Raw genomic sequence first — 21,737 nt, 5'->3', positions numbered from 1 at the left:
CCCCAGTGTGCGCAAGCGCGCCAATGTGCCCTCCCACTGCGCAGGCGGGCTGCTGGAGCGGCTGGAGGCTGTGGCAGGCTGGTGGAGACCCAAGGAATGGTGAAAACTCGCCCACGTGGCTGGCGGGGGCCACCCGGCCTGTGATTGGTCCAGAAGGAGGGGCGTGGGGGCGGGGCGAGGGGCGGTTCCCGGGCCAAGGCCAGAAGTGCACCCTGGCCTAGCTGCCAACGCGGGGTGCAGCTGGTAGCAGTTGTCTCAGTGCGTTCCTCCCGGGACCAGGTAAGGGGTCTTGGGAGGAGTCCGCCTGCCACATATACCTCCAGTCCCCACATCCCGGAGGGAGCTTGCATTTCTGTCCTGACTCTGCCCAGGCGGGGCTGCAGCGCGGGCTGGGCTTCCACCTGCCGAAGCCACGTGGCAAGAGAAGGGTCTACCTGTGGACCTCTCCTTTATGGCCCCCAGCACCTTCGTGTGCCGGGCTGAGGGGCGGGGGAGTCATGGGTTGCGCATCCATCTCCACACACCTGTGTTAGAATCCGGGCTGGAGGACTCCTAGTGGTGGGAGGCTGCCTGTTGGAAGGCAAGAAGGTGCTTGAGGACTGGCCCTGAGGGCTGGGGTGAGCTGATAGCGGGGGTGAAAGACGTTTTGGGAAGGATAGTTTCGTTGAACTGCGTTGGACCGGTCGGTGCGCCGTCTGCAGCCCCGCAGGAGGCAAAAAGGGGCCTGCACTTACAGGCAAGAAACAGTGGGAGGGATTCTGGGTGCTCCCTCCCACCCCTTCCCCGTGCAGAGGACAGAAAGAAGAGTTACAACATTTGTGCCAGGTTCTATTGTTCTATTCCAGACCCTGGAGACACAGCAGGGGGCTAAATCTGCCCCCATGGAAATTACATCCTTCCTAGTGAAATGCTTTTCATACAAGATTCCATTTCATTCTCACAACCCTAGAAATTGATTACTTTAAGCGATAAGAGTGGGGATTTGAACCTAGTACTTTCTGACTCTTGAGGAATTATTAAACACCATTATTGTATTGTCCATGTTGGAGGAACAGAGTGGTTTATACCTGAGATGTAAATCCAGAAGTTTTTAAGAGCAGATAAAGTGTGGGCATGGATGATACACCTGGAGTTTTACAGATGTGTGTGTATGTGCCTCTTACCTACCTCATTGGGTTCTTGTGAGGATTATATGAATGATTATATGTCAAGTACATAGAACATTGCCTGGCACATAGGAAGTGCTATATGGAGCTTAGTTATTATTTTCATTTTTTTATTTTTTGGCCGTGTGGAATGGCATACGGGATCTTAGTTCCCTGACCAGGGATCGAACCAGTGATCCCTGCAGTGGAAGCGGGGAGTCTTAACCACTGGACCGTCAGGGAGGTCCCATGGCTTAGCTGTTGTTAATAGCTTCATCCAGGTTTTGGGCTTTGCTGATTTTATGACCAGCAGGCTTTCCAGCCTAGTTAAGATCATTGGAATGAAGGCAGATTTTTCCCTAAATGGTCCTTAGCTTTTTATGCATTCAAGTAAAGTATTTTTAAAAACATCTGCTACCTGCATACCTGCTTCAGATGCTTGGAGAGAAAACTCAGTTCAGAACCTTGACTAAGGAGGTGCAAGGTGAATGGTTAATTCAGAGCATGTACTCTTTCAACCCACCCATCTCTAGCCTGTTGGTTCTTTTGTGAAAGAGGCAAAGCAGACTCCTCTTTCTAAGTTGCCTGGTGTCTAACATGGTTGCCTCGGAGTCACATGATTGTACAAAAGCATATACTACCAGGGCCCGCTGGTTTAATTATTAGTCTCATTCTCCAACTTGCTCTAGGCAGCCTTGACACCAGCCCTTGCCATCTCAGTGGTCTTTGTGTCTGAACTTCTTTTTTTTTTAAATGAAAGCTTATTTATTTATTTATTTACTTATTTATTTTTGGCTGTGTTGGGTCTTCGTTTCTGTGTGAGGGCTTTCTCTAGTTGCGGCGAGCGGGGGCCACTCTTCCTCGCGGTGCGCGGGCCTCTCACTGTTGCGGCCTCTCTTGTTGCGGAGCACAAGCTCCAGACGCGCAGGCTCAGCAGTTGTGGCTCACGGGCCTACTTGCTCCGCGGCATTTCGGATCCTCCCAGACCAGGGCTCGAACCCGTGTCCCCTGCATTGGCAGGCAGATTCTCACCACTGCACCACCAGGGAAGCCCCTGAACTTCTTTTATTTATTTATTTATTTATTTATTTATTTATTTATTTATATTGGCTGCGTTGGGTCTTCGTTGCTGCGCGCGGCCTTTCTCTAGTTGTGGCGAGAGGGGGCTACTCTCGTTGCAGTGCGCAGGCTTCTCATTGCAGTGGCTTCCCTTGTTACGGAGCACGGGCTCTAGGTGCTCGGGCTTCAGTAGATGTGGCACGTGGGCTCAGTAGTTGTGGCTTGCGGGCTCTAGAGCACAGGCTCGGTAGTTGTGGTGCACGGGCTTAGTTGCTCCGCGGCATGTGGGATCTTCTCGGACCAGGGCTCGAACCCGTGTCCCCTGCATTGGCAGGTGGATTCTTAATCACTGCTCCACCAGGGAAGCCCTGTGTCTGAACTTCTTGAGTCTTTGTCTCCCATCTTCCTCTGATGGGAGTACAAGCGATGATATTTTGTTTTTCTCCCTACCTGGGGATTCAAATAGGAAGATCTTGGGTACTTACCCCGCACTTGCAAGAGGATACAACAGAAGAGGTTCGGAAGCCTGTTTTCCAAACTCTGATACTGTCTGCCAGAGAAAATCAGCTCTCCCTGGAAGGACGAGCATTACTTCAGGAGAGGTAGTAGGTTATATCATTTTTTTAATCTTTTCCCTTCTTCCCTCCCTCTCTTTCTTTCTCTTTCTCTCTCTCTTTATCAAGACAAGCACCCTGTAGTGGATAGAGGACCTATCTAGGTGACCCTAAGCCTTGTAACCTGTGGTCTTTTTTGTTTTTTTGTTGGCACCGTGCCCTCAGCAGTGAAGGGCAGAGTCCTAACCCCACTGGACCTCTAGGGAATTCCTGTCTAAGCCTTGTAACCTTGGGAAAATATGGCCCTAGCTGTTGTCAGATCTTTGGATAAACAGGACTGGATCTGTTTCCTGTTCGCATTTATATCTGCCACAGTGCAGGACCACATGTGCCACAAATGTTCACCATGCTGGCTCAATCCATGTGAACCTTCCTAGGCATCAGTTTCCTCATCTGTAAGCTGAGACCCCTAATGTCTTTGAGCTGTGACATTCTCTAATCCTGGAAGGAAAGGGAGGTATTGGTTAGTCACCTGTTTGATTTCCACCTCCCCCTGTTCCCTGTAGCGGAACCCTGGATGTAATAGTTACCTTTTTAGGAAGTATTCGATATGGTTCGTGTAGGAAGAGGGATCATAACTGTTGAAGAAAACTTAAGACCAGTAGGACTCAGTATAGGAGGGGCAGACAGTTTGCAGCTTCGTGAAAGAAAGCTTCTGTAACCAAGGCAGGTTCTTAGTTTGACAAAAAAAAAGGGGGGACATCCTTGATGCCCAGAGGACCCAAGAATAAGTTGGAATGCATTTCAGGCAGGCAGTAAGTGCTTTTAGAGGGCAGATGAGGGCTATAGCGTGAACCTTATAGTCTGTTAGGGGAGGCAAATTTTACACTGATAACTGTAAATAACAAGAAAGTGACAATTACAAAAACCCAGCTTGCTTCGAAGGAGGACAGGATGCTATGGGAGTATGTAACAGAAGGGCTTGAGTTTGCCCTGAAGGAGTCACGGAACTGCCCCCATTGGGGGCCATTAGCGTGGGGGGAAATGTTGAGACATAGAATTTAGATTTTTTTCCCTTTATGTTTTACATAAGACAGGACTGGGCAGTTCCTATCCTGACCTTGGTAATGAAGGCAAAGGTTCTTGCGTGATTTAGCAAATGATTACCCCCTCATGGTAGAAATGCTTCCATTGTGAAAGTCAGAGGACTTTCCAATGTTGGATTGTTGGGTTGAGGGTGGAGAGGGTTGGCTGAGAAGTGTGTGTGTGTGTGTGTGTGTGTGTGTGTGTGTGTGTGTGTGTGTGTGTGTGTGTGTGTGTGTGTGTGTGTGTGTGTTGAGGGGGAGGCATAGCATTTGGGACTGTCTGTATCCGGTGCGAGTGTGGGTCTCTGTAAGCCAAGGCCAACTCCTTTTCCTTTCTGTAGAGTGAAGGAAAGTGAACTCTTTCCCCTCCTCCCACCCCTGGCTTCAGTTGGGACTGGGTGAAATGTCTTTGGTCTTTGGACCAGCCTGCAGGAGCCGAGTCAGCCTGTCCCCAAAGGGCAGAGCCCGGAGCTTTCTCGTGGGCTCTGTGGTGGGGTGTGGGAGGGGGAAGCCGGAGTCCTGGCAGTGGGCTCTTGCTGTGACTTCCCCCGAGAGGTTGCCACCGAGTCACTGAGTCAGGGCCCCCCAGGGGTGCTGCGGAAGCACCGCAGTGGGCCTCTCCTCCCTCCTGGAGAAGTGGCTCACCCTGAACCATCAGCTTGCTGAAGTCTCTCCCACCCTAACAAACAGTCTAAAAATTGATCGCCTCTCTCGCTCTGCCTCATCTGTTGGCTTCTCCTGCCTGCCACCTCGCTGGTTGTTCTTTCTCATCTTTTTGATGGGTTACCTCTTAAATACAGTGGTTTTTCCGGGTATGTCCTTGGATCGCTGCTCTTCCCAGTCTGCGTATTCTCCCTGGAAAACTTTATCTTAAACTACCCCCCAACCCCGTGCTGCTCCCTCACTGTTTTACTTCTAACCCAGATCTCCATGCTGGGTTTTAAGCCTAAATATCCAATTACCGACCGACTGGACCTCTTTTTTAGCAAATTCTTGTGCTAGGTGTTGAGGCAGCGGTGGTGAGCAAAATGGACGCAACTTCTGGCTTCAAGGAGCTTATGGCCTAGTGGGGGAAGGTGGGCATTAATGTAAAACCACAGAGTATCCTGACAGACTGGCATGGCTCTGAAGGAAAAGTATGGAGCCAAGAGGGCTTATAGCAGAGCAGCGGATCTAGTTGCATGGGAGGGAGGAAGGGGGTCCTTCAGAGGATTCTCTGAGGAAAGGAGATGTGAGCCAAGATATGAAGGACAGGTAGGTGCTTCCTTGCAGGTCACTCAGACTGTCTCTGCAGAGCAAAAGACTACTATTTTTGGGGGTGGGGGGAGCCCTTGAAATTATTTGCTAATGCACCTGCTTTTAAGGCTGCCGTTTATTCTGAGGTGAACTTCCTTTGCAGCCGTAATAACCCATGGGTCTTTATTGAGGTAGTGGTCTTGGGTGGAAGTTTCCTTTCATTCTACTACTTAGTATAAAATATTTATTTTTTACTAGGTCTGCAGCTTCCATCAGCGATATGTTTCCTTTCCCTAATATGAAACACTGGCTTTGTTTGCTCAAGTCTGTGAGTGCTTTTGGATTTAGATGATTGTATAACTCAAGAAGATAGCTTTTTTATATTTTTAACATGTTAACCACTATCATTTTCACTTTATATACTTTGGCACTGAATTATTACAAAAATTATTTCTGTAATTTAAAAAGACAGTGTTTTCAGAATGAGAAAAACAAATGGCCAAAAACATATGAAAAGATGCTTAATCTCATTAAGAATCAAGAAAATACAAATGAGGGACTTCTCTGGCAGTCCAGTGGTTAAGACTCCACACTTCCACTGCAGGGGGCACAGGTTTGATCCCTGGTTGGGGAACTGAGAGCCATCATGCTGCGTGGCACAGCCAAAAAAAAAAATTTTTTTTTAATTAAAAAAAGAAAATACAAATTAAAACAACAATATTGTTTCTGCCCATCAAATTGGCAAAAAAAGAAAAGATTTATAATACCCATTTTGGTGAAAGTTTGACTAAAGCAGCATTATCATACACAACTGGTGAAAAATCAATTTGTATTATAAAGATTTAATTTAAAACAGGTATATCCTTTGATCCAGCAATTCCACTTCTAGAAATCAATCCTAAAGATATAGTTGCCATGGGGACTTCCCTGGTGGCTCAGTGGTTAAGAATCCGCCTGCCAATGCAGGGGACATGGGTTCGAGCCTTGGTCTGGGAAGATCCCACATGCCGCGGGGCAACTAAGCCCGTGCACCACAACTACTGAGCCTGCGCTCTAGGGCCTGCGTGCCGCAGCTACCCAGCCCAAGTGCTGCAGCTACTGAAGCCTGAGTGCCTAGAGCCCATGCTCCGCAACAAGAGAAGCCACTGCAATGAGAAGCCCATGCACCACAACGAAGAGTAGCCCCTGCTTGCTGCGACTAGAGAAAGCCTTCGCATAGCAACGAAGACCCAACACAACTAAAAATAAATAAAAATTTTTTAAAAAGACAGCATTAAAAAAAAGATACAGTTGCCATATACACAAAGTGATGTGTGTAAGGGTGCTCACCATAGCAGTGAAAAACTGAAAATAACCCAAATGTCCATCAAATAATGAAATTAAGGCACATGGAATATTATATAATCACTAAAAAGAATGATAGAGTTGTATATCTCAAATGGAGAATTCTCTAAGATGTTAAACGAAAAAAGTAAGTTGTGTAGCTGTGCCAGATAGTTTATTGCTCCTTAGCCCCAAATCTACCCTTCTTTGCCCTGTTTTATGATACTGGATGTTGTAAACATTTTTCCTTTGCCCTCTGATATGATTTTAAGCTCTACCAGTAGAGGGCGCTGGAGGAATACTGATGAGGAAGGGGTAGTCTTCCAGGTGCCTGGGTGCTTGCCTATTATCAAATTTCAACAGCACCCCACCAGGCAGCTTCCCAGTGAGTTTCACCCGTGTGGGTGTCTTCCCATTGAGTTCCCTCAGCATCCCTGTGAGCAGCTTCCCAGAATCTCAGTGGCTTCCTGGCGAATTTCGTCAGTCCTCCAACTCAGCATTCCAGCACATCCAGTTTCCTGCCTGCCAGCCCTTCAGTGGGCAGCAAACTTTGAAGAGGATAGCTTTTTAAATCTTGCTCAAGATGTGCCTGCGAACTTGTAATTCAATATATATGGAAAATCCTCAGGTGACTTTTTTTTCAAGAAAAAAAGGACAAATGACGTAATAGTAGAAGAAATAGAAGTAAATCTGAAAATTATTCCTTAAAAAAAAAAAAAGGATGAGCAGGTGTTATTTAGTGAAGAGGGGAAGGAATAGCATCCTGGACTAGCATTTACAAAGGGCCTGAGACAGACGGCAGCCTCGTGCGTTGGAGAAAGTCTCATAGCACTTGAAACCCAACGCAAGGAAAGTCAAACTCACTGTTTTCTCCCTTAAAGCCTATTTTTCTATATTCTGTCTCAGCACGTTATTGCCCCAGTCAGAAACCCTGGTATCACTCTAGGTATTTGTGATGGGTCACCTGGGCTAGGCCAGAGAAACTCCCCAGGACCCCCTCTCTGCTATATTTCCAGTTGGAGGGGCCTCTGAGGGAGAAGCAGCCAATTTGTAACAAACACACACTTACTTTTAGTTATTAGACCAAACACCTGATTTAGGTACCGTGGTGAAGGGATTTTGCAAATGTAATTAAAATCCCTAAGTGGTTGGCTTTGAGTTAATCTAAAGGGAGATTATCCTGGGTGGCCTGACCTAATCAGATGGAATCCCTTTAAAAAAGGACTGGACCCCCCGCCACCCTGAGGTTAGAGATTCCAGGAGGGAGGTAGGTAGGTAGATAGACTGATCGGTAGATAGATGGATAGGTAGAAAATCTCCTATTGGTTCTGTTTCTGTGGTTGAGCCCTGACTGATAGAATATTCCTCCTATACCCTATCACTTAGCAAATCCTCAGATTCTGCTGCTTTAAAAGCTTCTCTTCTTTTGATCCTCCTCCCAGTTCTGGTGCATCTGGGTTCATTTGAGCCCCACTTCTTCTTGCGTGGATTGCTGGGGGTTCGCTTCCAGCTGGTATCTGCATCCTGTGAGGTCCTGCCATACCCTGTTTACTTTCATATGATTTCCCAGATTGTTCTTTCTTTTTGTTTTTTAGTAAATTTATTTATTTATTTATTATTTATTTTTGGCTGTGTTGGGTCTTTGTTGCTGCGCGCGGGCTTTCTCTAGTTGCGGCGAGCAGGGGCTACTCTTTGCTGCGGTGCGCAGGCTTCTCATTGCTGTGGCTTCTCTTGTTGCAGAGCACGGGCTCTAGGCGCGCGGGCTTCAGTAGTTGTGGCACACAGGCTCAGCAGTTGTGGCTTGCGGGCTTTAGAGCGCAGGCTCAGTAGTTGTGGCGCATGGGCTTAGCTGCTCTGCGGCATGTGGTTTCTTCCCGGACCAGGGCTTGAACCCATGTCCCCTGCATTGGCAGGTGGATTCTTAACCACTGCGCCACCAGGGAAGTCCCCAGATTGTTCTTTCTAAACTACACATCTCATCTCATCACTCTTCTTGAAATCTTTTAATGGCTTCCTGAAATTTTCAGGCAAAAGTTCAAAAGCCATAGCTTGTTTTACATTTTTGCTCCTCTCGGCATATAGATCATACTTCTTTTGAAATTTTTTTTTAGTGGTTGCCCTAGAGTTTGCAATATACATTTACAATGAATCCAAGTCCACTTTCAAATTATACTGTCCCACTTCACTGGTAGTGCAAGTACCTTATAATAGAGTCTTCCCAGTTCCTCCATCCCATCTGTTGTAGCATTGCTGTCATTCATTCACATATTGATAAGCTATAGTCACTGAACACTTCATTGCTACTTTGAATATATTGTTATTATTTTGAACAAATTGTTATCTACTTGTTAACTGTTAACAATTAAAATAAGAAAAATAAATATTTTATTTTACCTTTAATTATTCCTTCTCTGACACTCTTTGTGTAGGTCAGACTTTATGACCCATATCATCTTCTTTCTCTCTGAAGAACTTCTTTTAACATCTTGCAAGTCAGGTCTGTTGGTGACAGATTCCTTCAATTTTGTTTGTCTCAGAAAGTCTTTATTTCTACTTCATTTCAAAAGGATTATTTTGCTGGATACAGAACTCTAGGTTTTTTGTATTTTTTTTCTTTAAACAATTTTTAATATTTCACTCTGCTCTTGCTTGCACCGTTTCTGAAGAGAAGTCCAATGTAACTCTTATCTTTGTTCCTCTATAGGTAAGGGTTTTTTCCCTTCCTCTGGCTTCTTTCTTGATTTTCTGCAGTTTGAATATAATATGCCTGGGTGCAGATTTTCTGATAGTTGTCCTGCTTGATGTTCTCTGAGCCTCCTGGGTCTCTAGTTTGGTTTCTGTCATTAATTTTGGAAAATTCTCAGTCATTATCACTTCAAATATTTCTTCTGTTCCTTTTCCTCCTCTCCTTCTGGTATTCCTCTTATATGTATGTTGCAACTTATGTAATTGTCCCAAGGTTCTTGGATATTCTATTCTGGTTTTTTTTTAATTCTTTTTTTCTCTTTACTTTTTAGTTTGGGAATTTTCTTTTCTTTTCTTTTTTTAAATATTTATATATTTATTTATTTATTTGGTTGCGCTAGGTCTTAGTTGCGGCTCGTGGGCTCCTTAGTTGCGGCTCATGGGCTCCCTAGTTGTGGCATGCATGTGGGATCTAGTTCCCTGACCAGGGATCGAACCTGGGCCCCCTGCATTGGGAGCGCAGAGCTCTATCCACTGCACCACCAGGGAAGTCCCGGGAATTTTCTGTTGACACATATTCAGGTTCACTGATTCTTTCCCTGGCCATGTCAGGCCTACTGATGAGCCCATCAAAGGCGCTTTCATTTCTGTTACAGTATTTTTAGTTTCTAACATTTCCTTTTGGTTCTTTCTTAGAGTGTCCATCTCTCTGCTTCCATCATCCGTCTGTTCTTTCATGTTGCCCACTTTCCCATTGGAGTCCTTATTAGCGTATTAATCATAGTTATTTAAAATTCCTGGTTTGATAATTCCAAGGTCTCTGTCATCTGGTTCTGATGCTTGCTTGCTCTGTCTCTTCAAACTGTGGAGTTTTGTTTTGTTTTGTTTTTTTGCCTTTTAGGATGCCTTGTCCTTTTTTGTTGAAAGCCAGATGTGTGTGAGGTTTTACATTTTTCTGGTGAGGAGTTAGGTTGTGATTACTGTTTGCTAAAGCTGTAGGGGTCAAAAGTTAAATTTCCTCTAGTGTCCTTGTTTTTGTCTCCCCTGTTGTCTTTGGGTTTCTAGACACCTCTTCTTAAATAAGGTCTGAGACTTGCAGTTCTTTCTATTGTTATTCAGTTCTCCCTGTTATTATATGGGAGCCCTGTACCACCAACAGTGTGAGGGCAGGGGGAGTGTTTTATTATAGTCCTGTGATTAGGTGCCCCTGGACCTTCACAAGTCCTTCTCAGGTTCCCCTTACTCCCTTTAGGTGAGACAGGAAAGCTAGAAGGGGTGGAGTTGGGCGTTTCTCTTCGCCCAAGTCAGTTAGGTTCTGGTGAGACCCAAGGTAGTTAGTTAGGCTCTGGTGAAACAGGCTAGGCTCCTTTGAGGGCAGGTCTTGTTAAAAATCGCAGAGGCCTCTGGGTCTACTTCACAATGGCCACTTTTCCCATCTCCCTGCCAGAAGCAGTAAGGAATTTTTCTCTGATCTTCAGCCTGAGAACCTGGTGGGCTCCTGGAGGTAAAACTCACAAAAGTGTGTCTCCCCACACCGCCACCAAAGATTGAATCCCCCTGGAATTTTTAACTCTCAAGCTTGTCCACACTGAACTTCCAGCAATTTGTCGATTACAGTTTAAGTTTCCTATGGTACTTGCCCCAAGGGGTGGGCTTCTGTTCCCCACTAAGCTGTGATTCTCTGTACCTGCCTGCCTCTCCAAGTTTGGGGGCAGTGGTTTGCCCCGTGACCTCAATTCTCTGATGGTTCTAAGAAGAGCTGTTGATTTTCAGTTTGTTCAGCTTCTTTTTGTTGTGAGGACAGGAGTGACCATTTCCAAGCTCCTCACATGTCAGATCCGCCTTAGTTTTTCAAGTCATGGATTCCAGAACCTAATTATAGGCAGAGGTTCTGAAGTTAGTCAGGCTGAATTAAAATCCTGGCTCTTTCATTGGCAAGTGCTTGTGTGACTTGGCAAAGTCACTTGCCTGTGCCTTGGTTTTCTCATCTATAAAATGGCATTAAACATAAGAGTATCTCTATCTTATAGGGTTATGGTGAAGATGAATTCAGAAAATGCACGTCAGGCACCAAGCAGAGTGTCTAGTGTCAAGTAGGAGCTCAGTAAGTGTTAGTGTTGTCACCATCATCATCAGGTCCCCATGTGCACTGTGTGCTTTAAACACTGGCTCTTCTTCTTGCCTGGGGTACCTCTCCTCCATCTATCTGACTTTTATGCATCCTTCAAAACTTTGTTTATTTCTTGTTCTCACAAAGCATGTTCAGAATCCCTCATCCATTTTAGATAAGGTGATCTTATAATTTATCATCCAAACTGGGACACTTTTGAGGTTGAAGGGGTGCTTTTAATAATTACCACCGGACAACAAGCCCCGGCAAACCAGGAGACGCAGTCATCTCAGTTTTAGTACCTCTTCTCTGGCTTTCTGCCGCTCCCCGTGTCCATCAGCGGCATTGTCGCACTACTGTCCTTGTTGACTGACTTGTCTCTCTCCTGTTCTGTAATGCCTTGAGGGCAACAGCCATGGCCCGGGATCTCTCATAGGGCCGGCATGCACGCACGCACACACACACACACACACACACACACACACACTGAAATGAAGGTGATCATGCCATTGTCGTTTCCATCTTTATCAGTGATTGTTTCTACTTTCAGTGTGATCCCATGCCTCTTCCTCCTTCAGATAGATCTATCCTACCTTCTGGGGCTTCACTCACATTCCACCTCTTCTGGGAAGCCCGCCTTGATTTTTGTGTCCCCCTTCTCAGCTCCCTCTCATCTCCTGTGCTTATTGTTGCTGTGTGTATTATCTGTTGTTCCACAGGTGGGCTCTTGCTCTCCAGTCAGACTCGGCTCCCCAAGGACAGGCACTGTACTGTCCCTTTTCCCAGCCTCGCCCACAGCATGATCAAGCACCAGGCTGGCCACCAGCAGGCACTCAGGAAACACACGTTGGTGCCCGGTTGCTCAGACTGGTGACCATTCACTGGACCCTTCCTGAGCTGAGTCAGATGATGCTAGCGGCTGGTGAGAGCAGTCAGTCTACCATAGCGGGAGGTGCTAAGGGCCTCCAGGGCAGGCTTTGAGGACAATCTTCATTTTTCCTCTGTTCCTGAAGTCCACAGTTTTATGTGTGAGCAGGATGGAGGCTGACCTGTCTGGCTTTAATATCGATGCCCCCCGTTGGGACCAGTGCACTTTCCTAGGGCGGGTGAAGCATTTCTTCAATGTCACGGACCCCCGCACCGTCCTGGTACCAGAGTGGGAGCTGGACTGGGCCAAAGTGATGGTGGAGAAGAGCAGGTGAGCGGTTAGGGGAGTGGGCTGGGGGCACTGGGGCGACATCGGTGGGTGCCCTAGGGACGAGGTGGAAATGGAAGACGAGGGGCTAGGCAGAGAGCTCAGGGAGGAGGAGGAGCTGAGAGCAGGATGACTCGGGGCCAGGGGTCAGGAGGTAACACCGCCTGTGGTCCTTGGTGGCAGGATGGGGACCGTGCCCCCAGGCACGCGAGTGGAGCAGCTGCTCTACGCCAAGAAGCTGTACGACTCGGCCTTCCACCCTGACACCGGGGACAAGATGAACGTCATTGGGCGGATGTCCTTCCAGGTCCCTGGGGGCATGATCATCACGGGCTTCATGCTCCAGTTCTACAGGTGCGACCCAGGAGCAAGGCAGCGCCAGGTGCAGCCGCGTGGACCTGTTAGGCAGGGAGCCATAGTAGGATGATAGTAATAGCTGTCTTTATGGATCCCTGACCAGCTACCAGGCACTGTGTTAAATTTTTTGCATGTTATCACCTCATTTAATCTCAGCAACCCTACAGAGAGGTACTGTTTTCATCTCCATTTTATAGATGAAGAACTGAGGTTCTGGAGAGGTTATATGACTTGTCCAAGTTCACACAGCCAGGAAATAGTGGTGCCTGGCTGTATAAACTGAGGCAGGCCCCTCAAGAGTGCTCAACGGATGAGCTATTCTCATTCCCTCTTTAAAAAGTACTTATTCAACAATGAATTTAATGTATTTTTATAATGTAATATCCAAGTAAAAAAATTGGGACACCCTTTCAGCCCAGTTGGGGAGAGAAACTTTCTCTGTTGTTCTCCCTTTCTTTCTTCCCTCTCCCGCTCCTTCCCCCACACATTCAGTTACCCAGTTGTTGAACCAGGCTTTGGGCCAGGTGTGGGGAGTATAAAGACTTCAGTCCCTCCCTTCAAGGGGTGCCCAATTTTGTTGAGACCAAGAAGTAAATAGTTACCGTCCAGCTTGCCAAGTGGTAGGTTAGGGGTGGAATATGGGGTGGTGGGAGCAGAGAGCATAGAATGACTAACTGTGTCTCAGGAAGGGCAGGGGAAGGGTTGGGAAGGTTCCAAGGAAGACGAGATCTCTCAGCAGAGCAGGATTCAGCCATGTATGGAAAGGGTAGGGGGCATGGATGCTTCAGTCAGAGGGACAGGCTGTGCAAAAAAGCCCAGCTGCATGAAACAGCATGGGAACAGCTTGGGGAGCGGCAGGTAATGTGGTTTGACTGGTGTGCCCCAAACCCTCTTTCCATCCTCCTCTCTGCCTCTCTGGGCCTCCCTCCTGGTAGGACGATACCGGCAGTGACCTTCTGGCAGTGGGTGAACCAGTCCTTCAATGCCTTAGTCAACTACACCAACAGGAATGCAGCTTCCCCCACGTCGGTCAGGTAGGAGACCTGAACCCCAGGCCATCCATGTGGGCCTGGCGCAGGTGGCTGTCCTCTTGCCTTCAGGGGAACAGCCCTTCTAAAGGGTTCCAGGGCCGTCAGTCCTCCCTGGGTGGGACCTGCGCTGGGCAAGTGACCAGGTCTCCCTTTTCAGGGTTTGGAAGTATTAGGCTGACTAGGAGACTATCTTCTTCCTAGACCAATTCAACATTCATTCACTTATTCATTCATTCTACAAATATTTCTTGAGTGTGTATTAGGTGCTGGGCATGGTTCTAGGTGCTGGGGATACATTTGAGTAAGACATGTGTGCTCTCTGGAGTTTAAGGTCTTTTAAGAAAACAAGCATAGGGACTTCCCTAGTGGTCCAGTGGTTAAGACTCCATGCTCCCAGTGCAGGGGGCACAGGTTTGATCCCTGGTCAGGGAACTAAGATCCCGAATCCCACATGCCGCATGGCGCGGCCAAAAAAAAAAAAAAAAAAGGGAAAACAAGCGTAATAATCTCAGACTGTGATTGCTGCCATTAAGGAAATAAATAGATAACAAGACAGAACAGCAGAGGGGCATCTGTGTAGATAGGCTGTTCAGGGAAGTGCTTTCTGCAGAGCTGACATTTCAGCTAAGTTTTGAAAGATAAGGATTTAGCCATGCAGGAGCCCAGGGAAGAATTCCCAGGATAAGGAGCAGCAACACGCAAAGGTTCTGAGCAGGAAGGTGTTTGGTGTGTTTAAAGTACTGAAAGGAGGCCAAGGGGACTGGAGCAGCTGAGTGAGTTGGGGGGAGATCACAAGGTGAGGCTGGGGACAGACCACATGAGCTTCTCAGGCATGAAGCCACATTTCTAGCCTTTATCACTCAAGCCATCGTCCTGCCCTCAGCCAGCTAGGGTCCCCGCTCCCAAACATCTCTCTCCTCCACTAGGCAGATGGCCGTTTCCTACATCACTGCCACAACCGCTGCTGTGACCACTGCTGTGGGCATGAACATGTTGACAAAGGTACCGTCTGGGGTTGCTGTGGGTGTGGTGGCCACTAGGCGGCAGCAAAGTCCTAGGGAAAACTTTTTTAACCAGGCAGGGGCCGTTTCCTGTCTGGATGAGTTGGGTTTGGCCACAGAGCCCAGCCAAGTAGTGGGAAATTAAGCAGGGCTGCGCCCATTTGGTCTTTCTCGGCCCTTTGAGGGAGTTTGGGTTCCCCGACTGGGTGTCAGGATGCGTGGCAGTAGCGAGGTCTGATTTCTTGTTCTATCTTCCTGAAGCCCCTTCCACCCCCATCTCCAGGGAGCCTGACCTACTCCCATTGTTCTCTTCTCCCACAGAGAGCCCCGCCCCTGGTGGGCCGCTGGGTGCCCTTTGCCGCTGTGGCTGCGGCTAACTGTGTCAACATCCCAATGATGCGACAGCAGTGAGTCCAGGGATCCCTTTTCCTCCTTACAGACCGTGAGGCTAGCAGGGGAAGGGCAAGAAACCAAGGCAGTGGGTGGCTTGTTGGGGCTGAGGTGGGTGTGGGGAGGACTGCCGAGCTGCGCTTCTGAAGGTTCCCTGAGGACTGGCGGCTCCAACAGTGACGGCTGCAGGAGTGGCGGGTGACTTAGGTTTCATCTGTGATGTGTGTTGTGGATGATGGGGAGCAGGGGTGGGGCGTGAGCGAGGACCTGTGGGGTTTGGCACTAGCTCATGTCCTTTCAACTGCAACTGTATTTGAGTTGTGAACTCGGCCTACTTCCAAAGCCCTGGGGATGCCTTACAGAATGAAACGCATCAGAGCGAGGTGTCCAAAGATAGAACAGAACCAAGAAGCTTTGAGGAAGCCAGAGGGGCAGATAGATGTTTTCCAGGCACCAGGCTCTAAGTGTCACAGCAGGAAGGGTGAAAGGAGAAACCCGCTGTGTCTCACAGCTCTTGTTTCTTGACTAAAGAAAGTATAGATGTTCCTCTGTTATAAAATTTAATGATGTAGTAGAGGTAAAGCGCCCCAAATAGTGCCTGGACTGTAAGAAAATGCTGCATTAAGCGTTAGCTACTGTTGCCCCTGTTTCTATCAGTGCCTTCCTCGTCATCACCAGTATCTATCTATAAGGCACATTTTCTTGGGATTAGTAGCAAATGGAAAGTGATCACAACCGCCCTTGCAGAAAGAGCACACCACGGAATAGTCGTGCATGCACACTGCTCGCCTCCTCTTCCCCTCCCCCATCCAGTTGCTCCTTCCAACGAATGAATGAGTCCCCACCACCCACCTGGTCTTGGATGGAGTGCTGTCAAGCACTGGCCTGAGACTAACAGCTCCTGTTTGGGAGCAGTCACTGTGTCAGGCACTGGACTTAGCGCTTTGCAGGCATTATCTTGTTTAATCCTCACCAAGTCCTGTGACGTGGGTGCCATGATTATCCCCATTTTGCAAACGCGGATAACTGTGTCTTTAGAAGGATTAGGGAACTTGCTCAAGATCATACACTTGCTCTGCAGTTTCCGGATTCAGCCTAGGCCGTTGGGGCCCAGTGCTAGCTCTCTGAGCCTCTGCCCTAGGTCACGGCTGGATACCACTCTCTGGAGTGGGGAAGGGCGCTCCGAGGGCCAGCTGCAGGAGGTGGCTTCCTAGAGCTTGAGTGCCCTGGCCTTGGTCCCCTGGTGTTTCACATCGCTGGCAGTCTTCCAGCACCCCTTTCCCATATCCAGCACCTCCTGTCTGTGTTTAGGGAACTCATCCAGGGCATCTGCGTGAAGGACAGGAACCACAATGAGATTGGTCATTCCCGGGTGAGCAGAGGCCTGCCTTTGGGGTGGGAGGAGGGAGTTCCCTCTCAGACCCTGTCCTGTTCTTCGTGGTCAGAGCAGGCCTGGGCTCTACTATAGGGCTGAGAAACCTTCTCCCTGACTCCATCCTCCTTCCCCATCGATTTTCCCTCCATATCTCTGTTCATGTCTTTTCTCTATCGTTTCTGGTCCTGAAGCCATAAAAATGTGGCTGGGTGGGAGAGGGTCAGGTGAGGTCACTCAGCCCCTGACAGGTCCATCCCTTACTCTTTACCAGCTCAGACTTGGCCTTGACCCTGACCCTGACCCTGACCCTGACCCTGACCCAGCCCTCTGGTGCAGCCTATGGATACTGGATAAGCTCATTCCTGACAACTTACTCTTTTCTGCCCTCAGAGAGCTGCGGCCATAGGCATCACCCAAGTGGTTATTTCTCGGATCACCATGGCAGCCCCTGGCATGAGTAAGATGGGGAAGCCCTCCCATCCTGGGGGACCCTGGAACAAGTGATGGAGACCTCAGCCACACTTCGGGTCGGGGGTGGGACCTCAGCCTCGATAGACATGCTTCTCAGACTGGTTTGCTTGAGTGCCAAGAGCCACGGGAGAGCCACACTGTAATTCCTGGAATGTCAGTTAATCAGAGATTTGGTGGAGAAAGTTACTTTCATTTAACAAATATTCCTTAAGTTCCTTCAATGTGCTGGACACAGTGTGGGGTGCTGGGGAGACAGTGGTAGAGAAAAATAAGTCCCCTGCCCTGGTTTTGCTGTCAGCAGGGGCATGTTACAGAGCAGGATACAAAACTTGCTTCAAAGATAGTTTTGAGAAGGGTGCTCTGGGCCTGCGGTACTTGTCCTCCTGTTGTTATAGGTGTGCAGGTTGAGGAGTTTGGGAAGCACCTTCTGCCAGGACTTGGGGGAGGGATGGGGCATGGCCACGCCTACAGTCTTCCATTCTTCTCCTGGGGAAGGAGGGGGAATCACTCAGTCTGTGATCCGACTTCGGAAAGGGATCTGGGGGGGAGTCTCACAGCCTTTCCCCTGGTTTCTTCCAGTCCTGCTGCCCGTCGTCATGGAAAGGCTGGAGAAACTGCGCTGCATGAAGGTGAGCGGATTCTCCTTTGCATCTTCCCTGCCCAGAACACACCCATGCTGGGGGCCCCTGACCGTCTTACCCTTCCCTCTTGCTCCCACCCTGCACCTCACTCAAGTAGGGCCCATCCCGGTGCCCGCTGGCTGCCCAGTTCTCGGCCTTGTCTGCCGAGAGCAAGGAGAGCCCCCTCCCCGCCCTGCAGAGCCAGGGTTTCCCGCCTGTGGGTTTCTAGCTGGGTGACTGGCGTGGGTTTCACCTCGAAGTATGTAAGTCCCACGTGGGTCTCTCTTTTGTCTGTTTCTGTGCAGAGAATCCGGGTGCTGCACGCCCCATTGCAGGTTCTGCTGTCCGGGTGTTTGTGAGTATCATATTTTCTCGGTTTGGGGGTCTATGGTGGGGTGCCCAAGATCTGTCTTCTTGTGTCACCCATGTTGCAAAACATGTACTCCTTTACCTGACTTCAGAAGCGCCCGGGCTTGAACGCCTGTGGCCCCTCTGGCGCGCTCTCACCCCTTCTTTCTGAGGGCGCCAGGCTGGCACTGTGCACACACTGGAGTGGAAAGTGGAACCCTTGGGGGTCCTTCTGTCCCAGGGTCTCCCCTCTGACCTTAGGTCTTCAGTAGTTTTAGAGAAGAGCCAAAAATGATGAGATCATCCCACCACAAAAAAGAAATGAATTATGTGATGTGATAGAGGGGTTAGCTCACGCCGGTGGTAAACTTACACAGTGTTACATGTCAGTTATATCTCAATACATCCAAAAAGATGAGCCATCGAAAATGACAGCACAGCCTGGGCCCATCAAGTGTCCCAGCCTCACGTGGGAGGAAAGCACCACGAGTCCTGGCAGCATTCTTAGGTGCCTGCCCTTGACTGGACATGTCCCAGCATTACTCATGCTTTGTGAGGCCATGAGGCTAATGACAGCAACCAAAGCTAACATGTATTGGATGTTTTCTGTGTGCCGCCACTGTGTTGATGTTTCACGTCTATATTTTCACCTAATTCCCTCAGCCCTCGAGGTGTACATACTGTCATCATCTCCTTTCCCAGATGAAGAAACTTGCCCACGCGTCTCTAGCTGGTAATTGCTGGAGCTGCGATTGGATCCTTAGCAGGTCTAACATTATTCCAGGCTGTCTTCTGCTAACTGATTTCCCACTGAGGGAGCAGTTACCATGGGCTGGATGTGTCACACATGTTATCTCATTTAATCCTCACAGTAACCCTGCAAAGTAGGTACTCTTGCCCTCCCTCTGCTGGCTCAGAGGGAACTTGCCCAAGATTGCACAGCTAGGAAGTGGCAGAGCTGGGGCACGAACCTAGGTCTGTTAGATTCCCAAATCCTGTAAAACATGGTCCTGGATCCGCATCCTCTGAGAACTTGTGAGAAGTAAAGACTCTCAAGCCCTTTCCCAGACCTACTGAATTAGCATCACATTTGAACAAGCTCCTCGAGTTCCTTGCATGCCCGGTGAAGTTTGAGAAGCTCTGCCCTCACTGTTCTCCAACAGCCCGGGCATTCAGTGAGTACAGCAGCAGGACCCTGAGTTCACACCCCGCGCTGCTTTCCCTAAACATCAGGAATTGCTGGTGGTCATTAGGGCTGCTGCTCACACTCCCTGGTGACTCCATTACCTTCTTCATCTGCTTGAATGATGGGTGGGTGGGGTGTGAGGGAGGGTTTGGGAGGGGGCTGATTTTATCATGTGCTAGAGTGAGTCTCCAGGCACCAAGAGACCAGGAGAAGGGTTGGAGGGAGAGGAGCTTTGGCGCCAGCTCCGCCTTCCTTTGAGGGGCTCAGCGATGGGGTGTGGGTGGGTCTGTGAGATGCCAGACACTCCCTAATGCTTTGGTTTCTCCTTTCTTCCAGCCTCATCTTCATGGTGCCAGTAGCATGTGGGCTGTTCCCGCAGACATGGTATCAGCTGTTCATTCCTCACTTGGTTTTACTGAGCACCCTGTCCCTGGTCTCCCTGACCTGCCTGGTGTCCCGAAGGAGAGAGGGAGGGGCAGGCAGGGAGGCATCTGTCCAAGGACAAGTGCCTGTCAGTCTAAACTCCGGGCCTCTTGACCCCAGGTGAATGGTAAACTGAAACAGAGCTCCAAGGGGCAGAGGGATGAGTTGCTCACTCCCGGTGGAGCAAAGGCTGCCTTGGAGAGAAGGTGGGGGAACAGTAAGAGACTTTCTGTCCCTGCTGGTTGAGTTAGTAGATCCATCTCCTTGGCTGGATCTGGTCTTTGAAATTGAACAGGAGGGTGGGTACTCACTCTGGCTGATGTTTGCCAGAGGGTGGACGGCTTCGACCTCTCTGCTTCCCTTGCATGTCCTGGGAAGGGCAGAGGGGGTGGGTGAGGAGAGATGATGGCAAAGGGAAGGTAAGCATCAGACTGGGGCGGTGGGGTGAGGCGGAGGACTAGCTCCAGGAGACCAGGCATAGCTTGAATAGATATGGAGAAGATGCCCGTTTCCCTTTCCCTAGTACTCTCAGCTCCGTAGTCAACTGCTACACATCTCCTGTGTTCTGAGCACCGAGCTTGTAATCTTGCAGAAGACGGAAGTTTAGCACCAGGGAGATGAAGTCAGGGCTCAACAGAAGTAAAAACAACATACTGTAGTGTACGGAGGTCATTAATAATTCTGATGGAAAATGGGCAAGGGCTTCTTAGAGGCGGCATCTGAGTTGGATTTTATCCGAGGGTAATTTGCTGCTCGTCCAGGTGGCACACTTATAAGCCCCTTCTCTCTTCTCAGTGAATTGCCAGTTTCCTATCTGGAACCAGAGCTCCAAGACACTATCAAGGCCAAGTGTGGAGAACCTGTGCCTTATGTCTACTTCAATAAGGGTCTCTAAATGCCCCACCCCAGCAAGGACCAGTCCATACCCATATTTACCAGCTCCTCCTTAGCCACTGTGGATTCCTGTGCCTCATTCCTCTTTGCCAACAGGGCCCGTAGGCCAGGGTGGATTTTGGGGGACGAGGGTGGGGGTGGGAGGATGCCTCATGCTTCTACCCAGGCACCTGGGTTTATTGGACTCCAGGGGATAAACGTGAACAAGGGGAGAGAGGCCAAGTCTTCTATCTGCTCTCCCCTAACCCCTGTCCCCTGGAGACCAGGAGCTGAGACCCTCTGAGGGAGAAGGTGCTGGGACCTGGGGGTGACACTCAAGCAAACCATTTGGAAAAATTAGGAAACCTTTAGGATTCTGGTTCCAGCCAGGATTGAGGAAGGGCCCCTCTTCTCTTCCTCCTCATCGGCTCTCAGGCGAGGGAACCTTTCACCTGTGTAGTTCTGGCTCCTTCAGGAAGCGGGAGGGAAGAGGCCAGGTCACCTTGGGGCTCCTCATTGCTCTTCCCCACTCTCCTCCCCAGGGCCCCCTGGTCAGAAAGCTTCTCTGGGAGTCTTGCTAAACTTGAATTTATCAGGCATCCAGGAGTTTTAGTGCAAAAAAAAAAAAGGGCATTGTGTGAGGCAGCAGAGTTTTGTGGTGCTTCAAGCCCTACCTGTTGACATTGGCTTTGTTCTCCTGCCCCTAAAATCATATCTGATTCTATTTCTCTGTGTCTAAAAGAGAAATCCACTGACTGTGAGTAAAAAGGATGTAGGTAGGCATTAACTGCACATGTTAGTGGGTATAATTTCCTGGCTACCTCCCTTCCTCAGCCCATTGGGTTAAACACCAAAGAAAGACTGGTGTGTACTGAATAGGAAAGGGAAGTTTTATTTGGATGCCTCTGAGAGGAAATCAACCAGGACCAAAGAGCCTTAGAGGACAGACAGCAAAGCGCAGCCGCTCGCCCTTCCCAGCCTGGCTGCTCTAGGTGATTTCTCAGGCCCTTGGGGGAGAGGGGGCTGTTGTGGCTGACCTGGGGCCATGTCTGTATGAGTTTTGTGTAGTCGAATTTACTGACTGATCAAAGGATATCACTGTGAATTGAATGCATTTCTTGAAAGAGCACAGCGAACTGTCTGCACACTGAGTTAATAAAGCCTGGATGGAAAGCAGGATCTGGTTTCACTTTGGCCTTGGCGTGGAGGAGGGTATCACGACTATAAGGGGAACCTGTCTGGTGCCCGGAGGCCATTGTTCATCTCCCTT

At 49.0% G+C, this 21,737-nt stretch overlaps 1 protein-coding gene across 10 annotated transcripts; it reads left to right on the top strand.

Moving 5' to 3' along the window:
• Positions 1-187: 187 nt before the first annotated feature.
• Positions 188-21,644, top strand: SFXN2 (sideroflexin 2). Of its 10 annotated transcripts, none has more exons than XM_007187234.3 (14): positions 190-279; positions 2,671-2,806; positions 11,917-12,119; positions 12,234-12,395; positions 12,576-12,746; positions 13,685-13,783; positions 14,707-14,782; positions 15,103-15,188; positions 16,483-16,543; positions 16,937-17,003; positions 17,597-17,646; positions 17,943-17,992; positions 19,508-19,555; positions 20,390-21,644. In XM_007187234.3, the coding sequence occupies exons 4-14, from the start codon at positions 12,235-12,237 to the stop codon at positions 20,487-20,489; spliced, it is 969 nt and encodes a 322-aa protein (XP_007187296.2). In that variant the 5' UTR covers positions 190-279; positions 2,671-2,806; positions 11,917-12,119; position 12,234; the 3' UTR covers positions 20,490-21,644. The 10 variants fall into 10 exon arrangements, with proteins under 10 accessions (XP_007187301.2, XP_007187298.2, XP_007187296.2 ...); XM_007187237.3 differs by having other exon boundaries at positions 12,211-12,395; XM_007187238.3 differs by lacking the exon at positions 11,917-12,119 and having other exon boundaries at positions 12,286-12,395.
• Positions 21,645-21,737: the final 93 nt, after the last annotated feature.

This window comes from Balaenoptera acutorostrata, chromosome 16, assembly GCF_949987535.1.
Source record: "Balaenoptera acutorostrata chromosome 16, mBalAcu1.1, whole genome shotgun sequence".
Taxonomy (NCBI): Eukaryota; Metazoa; Chordata; class Mammalia; order Artiodactyla; family Balaenopteridae; genus Balaenoptera; species Balaenoptera acutorostrata.
The sequence above is the reverse complement of the archived record's forward strand: the minus strand, read 5'-3'. Positions and strand labels throughout refer to the sequence as shown.